Source organism: Gekko japonicus, unplaced genomic scaffold (genome assembly GCF_001447785.1).
Source record: "Gekko japonicus isolate JY-2015 unplaced genomic scaffold, Gekko_japonicus_V1.1 scaffold1317, whole genome shotgun sequence".
In the NCBI taxonomy this organism is placed as follows: domain Eukaryota; kingdom Metazoa; phylum Chordata; class Lepidosauria; order Squamata; family Gekkonidae; genus Gekko; species Gekko japonicus.
In genome coordinates this window covers 520,008-527,452 of record NW_015174313.1, presented here as the reverse complement: position 1 = coordinate 527,452, position 7,445 = coordinate 520,008, and the positions used below count along the sequence as shown (strand labels likewise).

The 7,445-nt window shown below is 46.3% G+C and overlaps 1 protein-coding gene across 1 annotated transcript; it reads right to left on the bottom strand.

The window, feature by feature from the left end:
• Positions 1–556: 556 nt before the first annotated feature.
• LOC107121265 (F-actin-capping protein subunit alpha-1-like) lies at positions 557–1,444 on the bottom strand. The gene has a single exon (XM_015424150.1). The coding sequence runs from the start codon at positions 1,442–1,444 to the stop codon at positions 557–559; it is 888 nt and encodes a 295-aa protein (XP_015279636.1).
• Positions 1,445–7,445: the final 6,001 nt, after the last annotated feature.

Sequence of the window (7,445 nt, the reverse complement as noted above, 5' to 3'; positions counted from 1 at the left end):
GAGTGAGATCCCGTCTCTAGTTCCAGCTCCTGCCAACCTAGCAGTTCGAAAGCAAGAGATTGCAAGTAGATAAATAGGTACCACTTCAGTGGGAAGGTAACAGCGTTCCGTGCACCGTGGTGTTTAGTCATGCCGGCCACATGACCACGGAAACGTCTTCGGACAGCGCTGGCTCTTCGGCTTTGAAACGGAGATGAGCACCGCAACCCTAGAGTCGGATTCGACTGGCTTTCGAGCAAGGGAACCTTTACCTTTACCTTAAAGATACCGATAAACACCTTTGGGGGTTTATCTTTTGTTGCAGAACAAGATGCGCAGCCCCAATTTGTTCTCACATGATAGGAAGAAGATCTTTCCCTTTGCAAAGCACTCTTGTGTTTTGTCCAGCACAGTGAACGAATGAAATGAAACAAATACGCGCTCCAGCCTAGACGCTTCTGACCTGGATACTATTCATGGTGCTGAAAGATTGCACATTCTCATGAACAGTCAGGCAATAAATCACGTGAATCGACAAGAATGCACTGATTGTTGTTATATTTGGCCTGTATTTCATTCATGTCAGAACCTTCAGCATGCTTAATGATACACTGCTTTCAAACCCCTTCACCTTGGTACTCTCTTTACTCAGCAGTTTATCCCAGCCAATGACAGTACGAGTGATGGGAATCCTTCTCCGCAGTGTTTTCCATAGATCGACTGACAATTCCTGGAGGTTTCCCTCTAAACCCATTTGAAATTCATTGTCTTCGGCCTCAATTAATTGGGTAAATGCCATGGCAAATTGGACACGGTTAATTAAGGACACGGACCTCTGCACTGTTTTGTCTACTGCCAGATGCCAGTTAGCTTTCCTGAAATAGTGTATCTGCAGCCGATAGTTCCCCGTGACCTCTGTCGTTGGCGGAGTGAAGGCAAATGTCCACTCTGATGTCCAGAGGCCATTAAATTCTGAAGTCCGAAACTGATGGCCTTCTAGGCACACCACAAAGTAAGGGTTGCTCTTGAGGTCTTTTCGGAAAACACAGCAAGTCCCTGAAGAGAAGTAATTCTTCATGTACGTGTTTAAAGCAGCATTAAGGGTTGATCTCCATAACTCTGCGTCATCTCCTATGGTGCCTTGTAGCAAAAATTTATCCGTCCTTCCAGTCAGGTGATCATATCTGAACGAAAACGTGCTCTGTGGATCAAAGAAGCGGTTTCCTTTGAGATCATTGTAGTGAGTCACCAGAGAATTTCCACTTAGTAATTTCACCGCTTTGAAGTTCTTCCTGTTGTGATTGGCGCACTCGTGAGCGGCTTCAGTCCTCATCAACTGATCATCCATAACCAGAATGCGGAGATCTTCAAAGATGTCATTGAATTCATTCGGAGGGGCCTGGTGTAGAAATCCGCAGATCATTTTTGTTTTCTCTTCCTCAGGGGATTCACCCTCTTTGGACATGATGGCTTGTTTTTGAAGTGATGAAGCTGAAAATAATTTTTTTTTAAAAACCCAACATACTAAACACCAGCTTTTGGACACTTTTCAAGGGAATTAAGGTGTTTTCCAGAGTTTGTTCAATGGGGCTTACTCTAGCTCATTGGGCCTAGGATCACAATCTTGGTGTGTGTTTTTTAAAAAAATAAACCCCTTGAAAGATCGCCGATACCACTTCCAAAACAGTACAAAAAATTGTTTTTATCATCTTCTCTTCCAAAGCTTTAGCATCTATCTTAATTTAGGATATTTAGACTATAATAGCACTTGTGGAAATCAGCACGGCATGTGCTTTGTATGGGGTCCATGAACCACAAAACACTCTGTTACTGTCCACATTGACAACAGAATCACCAGTAAGTTTTTCACTTGGGGCCGTTTCCCGCATTTCCTCCATAAATAGCAAAGTACTAGTGTGTACTGCCAGTCTACAGACAGAATCATAGAATGTTAGAGTTGGAAGGGACCTTGCAGGACATCTAGTCCAACCCCCTGCACTCTGCAGGAGCATAGCCGAAAGATAGCCCTACAACATACCCGAAAGATGGTCATCCAGCCTCCGCTTGAAAACGTACAGCGAAGGAGCATCCACCACCTCCCGAGGCAGTCTGTTCCACTGCTCAACCACTCTGACAGTTAGGAAGTTTCTCCTGATATTTAGCCGGTATCGATAACCAGGCAAGTCTTGATCAGATTAATTCTATCAATACCAGGAGAAATTTCACATCTCTAACCAAATAATGGAGCTGCGGTGGCTCAAGTGGTTAAGACGCTGAACTGCAGGCTGTCGAAGGTCAGTAGTTCAGCAGTTCGAGACCTGAGTTGCCGCATGACGGAGTGAGCTCCCGTCTCTAGTTCCAGCTCCTGACAAGCTAGCAGTTCGAAAGCAAGAAATTGCAAGTAGATAAATAGGTACCACTTCGGTGGGAAGGAAACAGCGTTCCGTGCACCTTGGTGTTTAGTCATGCCGGCCACATGATCACGGAAAACGTCTTCAGACAGCGCTGGCTCTTCGGCTTTGAAACGGAGATGAGCACCGCAACCCTAGAGTCGGACTCGACTGGCTTTCGAGCAAGGGAACCTTTACCTTTTTAACCAAATAATATGATACAGTTTTGAAGCATATTTGAAGGACCCACCCCATTATTATGGTTATCTTTGGAGGCCCTGCTTTTCAGATTAGGTGGGTGGCAACCAATGCTCCCTCTAAGCTGTGGAGCCCTGTGAGCAAAAATTCTACTCTGTGAGCTACTGGCATGAAAGTTGTGAGCGGTCGATTTGGCTACTGCATAAATTAGTTTGCTCTGGAGCCATCCTCCCTGAGATAAGACAAAAATCTGTCAGCTGGAGGCTAAAAAACTGAGCTAGCTCACACTAACTTAGCTTAGAGGGAACAGTGGTGGCAACCCAGGAGAGAGCCAGGCACTGGAATTGTCTCCCCAGGGAGACTTATCTGTTCCCTTCTGTTGCCATTTTCTTCCAGCGGGTGAAGACTTACTAGTTTCATTTGGCTTTCCTGCAGTGATTTCCCCCCCCCCCTCACCATGTTATCATTCTGATTTTCATTGTTTTTTTAATGATGTTTTATCGTTAATTTATTTCTGTTTCAATTTGTGAGCTGCCTTGCTGGCCCTTGTGAGGGCAGAAAGGTTTATTCCCTTTTTTGTAAATAAATAAAAAACAAATTATTTCTGTAGAAAGTCATTGGGACAGGTCCTTCTCTTCTCTTGGCCATACTGAAGAACATTTATCTAAGGCTGAGAAAGAGAAATAAGATCTGTCACCCAGTTCCCAGAGGTCTATGTAGCTGCAGAATATATAAAGCCGTCCTCGCTGGTGTTGACGACAGCCTCTTTTTAATGCAAGGAAAGTAGGGCAGCACTTTCCTGCCATGCTGTTTGTCAATTGCAATCCCATTCTAGCAGCTTAGCAGTTCAGGGGCATATGTTGCTTCAATGTTGCTGTCTCTTTGGGGGCGTTAGCGCCTTTAACATGCCGCATAAACGGGCCATTTCCAATTCTACCCCCAGCTTACCCGTGTCCAGTTATGTATATTTCAGCAGCGGCACCATAGATCTGCCCGGTTATGTTAGAGCTCAGGAAACAGCTGCATGTACCTATGGCGCTGAGTCAGCATGTGTGCTGGCACCCACTTTGTGGCAACAGTGAAATACCCTTTGTTGGCTCACTGTTGACTTTAAGGGTGAGCTGCTACAGTGGCGATGGGTTACCGCCATTGATACATTGCCTGGCACACTAAGCTGCTACCTAGTAACATGTCATTTGGGGATTAAATCTCCACCGTGTTGGAGTGCCATGTCACATAGACACTACGACCAATGCTCCCTCTAAGCTGTGGAGTCCTATGAGCAAAAATTCTACTTTGTGAGCTGCTGGCATTAAAGTTGTGAGCAAGCAATTTGGCTACTGCATAAATTAGTTTGCTCTGGAGCCCTCCTTCCTGAGCTAAGGCAAAATGTGTGAGTTGGAGGCTAAGAAACTGTGGGCTAGCTAGAGGGAACACTGGCTACGACCAAGTTAATTGGGAATTACAGCGGCACTCCATTAGCTCAACCTTGGTTGTCCAGATCGCCTGATTACTTAAGCTGAATGTGGCTCCCTTGGAGTCAGTGTTTGTTATCTTCTATAAAAACACTCCCACTTATCTTCTGATTAACCAGTCTCTCTGATTTTCCATCCGTGGGCCCATAGCTACAGTGGGGCGTCTTGGGGCTGCCCCCCCCCCGACTTACCGCCAGGCTTCCCAAGTACTTACCGTGATTCAGCGGGGGACACAGACGTCCTCGCAGGATCATTCCTGCGGGGACTACAGACGCGCCGCACCATGCCGTCGCCAGGAAGTGACGCTGGGCGACGCTCTGGCAATGGGGCTGGAAACTCGATGGTACCATCGAGTTTTCAGTCCCACTGCCAGAGCGTCGCCCAGCGTCACTTCCCGGCCACGGCATGGTGTTACAGGGAGGAATGGTCCGGCCGGGGAGCATGTTTCCCCTGCCAGATCACGGTAAGTACTTGGGAACCCTACTTACCGCCCAGGCCTCCCAACTTCCTATCCCGCTGGTTTATTTTATTTTTTATATGCCCTGCCGGCACCCTTACCTCTCTCTCTCTCTCTTTGCTTCCCTCCCCCTTTTTACTCTCTCGTCACTCCTGGCACAGCCTGGGGGGTTGTGGGGGTGCCCTCCCAACTTATTTAAGCCCCCCCCCCAAAGTCAAAAAGCCTGGCTACGGCCCTGCCCACCCAAGACATTTGAATAATGATGCATTTCGAAGTAGATTGCGGTGGACCACATATTAGACTTGGCAGTTGCCGTGATATGATAGTTTAGATCTTGATACGATAGTTTTAGATCCTGACAGAAAATTGTACAGGGCATTGACTAGCCATGTTTTCACCAACCCTAAAAAAGTCTAAACACAGCTGGGAATGATGGATCTGGAACAAAATGCTTGATCACAAATCAAAATTAAAATGCTAGAGGTCATATGAGAGATGTGGGGAACTGAATGCCACTATCGGCTTTCTTTTCCCTAGAACTCCCGATTTACCAAACAGGAATACATACTCATCATCAATTAACACAGATTAGTTATGCCTTAACTGTTAAGAGATCCTGAATATGCACTCTCATTTTAAGAACAGAAGATCTGCCATGTTGAATCAAACAAACATCCACCCAATACAGCAACCAACAGTTCATCAGAAAGTGGTTCACCAGTCTCCTGTAGCCCCGTATAGAGGCAACCAGACCTTGTGCTAGAGGTTAGCAAAGCTTTTATGGTTTATTAGCAGGTGGACAAAAATTTTCCTTGGAACTGAATTCAAATCCCTATTCAGCCATGGACCTCATGTCGCCTTGTGAGAAGTAATGCGATAAGGGTAACAAAAAATTTGCCTAATCAAGTAATTATTGTTATTGTTAGAAACTTCTGAATCCCTTCTACAAAAAAAATTATTGGGCCTGATGGATGTCACGTTCTTTCATTTGTGCAGGCAAGATTAGCAACACTTGTTACTGTACTGATGTAATTAAAATCCTGGTGTTGCAAAATACATGAAAGGGACAATTACTATTGTAAAGGGATTAAAGAAGAGGGGGGAAAACATTCAGAGCTTTTTAGTTTAGGGGAAAGTCATCTAAAGAAGGGACAAGATGGGTTTATAACATTATGCATGGTTTAGAAAAAAGGGATAGAAACTGGTCTCCATCAGTAATAATCACGGTTGCCAACCTCCAGGTGAAGTCTGGAGATCTCCTAGAATTACAACTAATCTCCAGAGGACAGAGATCAGTTCCACTGCTTTGGAGGGTGGACTCTATGACATTATTGAAGGAATAGCCAAAGTTGATTAATTTGAAAGCAGCCGTGACACAGCAGTAGTAGAGAAGTTCAAGCATTCTCAGTTACAGGATCTCAGGGGCAGGTACTGGTAAAGACCTTACAGTGCCGGAGACTAGGGTTGCCAGGTTTGGGTTGGAAAATCCCTGGAGACTTTTGGGGGGGGGATGGATCCGGAAGACGGCAGGGTTTGGGGAGGGGAGGGGCCTCAGCATGGTGCAATGCCATAGAGTCCACCCTTCAAAGCAGCCATTTTCTCCAGATGAACTGATCTGTCAGCCGGAGATCAGTTGTAAAAGTGGGAGATCTCCAGGCCCCACCTGGAGGCTGGCAACCCTCCTGGAGACCCTAGTGATGACAGCAATAAGAGTCAACAATACTGGGACAGGTAAACTAGTGAGCATGTAAGTAGCATTCAGTCCTTGCCCTGGCATCGCCAATTAAAAAGGATCTCAGGTCTTACATTCTGGGAAAAGTCCTTACTTGGCCAGAGATCCTGGAGACCTGATTCATTACTCAGATGTGCCAACGTTCTGCTAAGGTCTGTATTGTCTACTCAGGCTGACAGCAGTTCTCCAGGGGTCTCAGACTGAGGTCTTTCACTTCCCCTGCTACTTGATCGTTTCAACTAGGAGAAGAAGCCAGAGAACATAAGAGACGCCAATGTTGCATCAGGCCAATGGCCCATCCAGTCCAACACTCGGTAACACAGTGTCCAAAAATACCAGGTGCCATCAGGGGTCCACCAGTGGGGCCAGGACACTAGAAGCCCTCTCAATGTTGTCCCCCCCCCCACTGAACCCGGGACCTTCTGCATACCACAATGATGCTCTACTACTGAGACATTAACCCCAGTGATTGCTTATGCTGAACACACACACACACACACACACACACATGCATGAATTTGCCTTGTACTGAATCATACCCTTGGTCCATCAAGGTCAGTATTGTCTACTCAGACTGGCAGCCGCTCTCCAGAGTCTTGGGTTGAGGCCTTTTACATCGCCTACTGCCTGGTCCTTTTAACTGGAGATGCCGGGGATTGAACCAGGGACCTTCTGCATGCAAAGTAGGGGCTCTTCCACTGAGCCACAGGTAGAGTTGCCATCCTCCAGGTGGGGCCTGGAGATCCCCCGCTATTACTACTGATCCCCAGACAACAAGAGATCAGTTTCCCTGGAGGAAATGGCTGCTTTGAAAGGTAGACTCAATGGCATTATGCCCTCCTGAGGTTCTTCTCCTCCCCAAACCTTGCCCTCCTGAGGCCTCCAAAATCTCCTGGTGTTTCCCAGCCCAGAGCTGGCAACCATCGCCACAGGAGGCTTCAGGTGCCTTACGCCTTGATGTGTATTATGTGTTCTGAAAGCTGCCTTAGGCTACTTTTTAAAGCAGGATATATTCATTTTAAATTACTGAAATAAATAATGCTGAATCCAGTGTGAATTCTAGATTTTTTAAAAAACCCAGCTTCTGTGAAGAAAAAACATTACTGTGTGCATGAAGGGCTTTTAAATTAGAACAGAGGACGGTTTTAACTTCGGCCATGCCACTCCCCCCCCCCCGAGAAGAAAAAAGTTTCGGCACCTTGCAGTTGCCAGCT

What these genes read in the sequence shown, in the direction of transcription:
- LOC107121265 (XM_015424150.1), bottom strand. Translation starts at nt 1,444, where the DNA reads ATGTCCAAAGAGGGTGAATCCCCTGAGGAAGAGAAAACAAAAATGATC.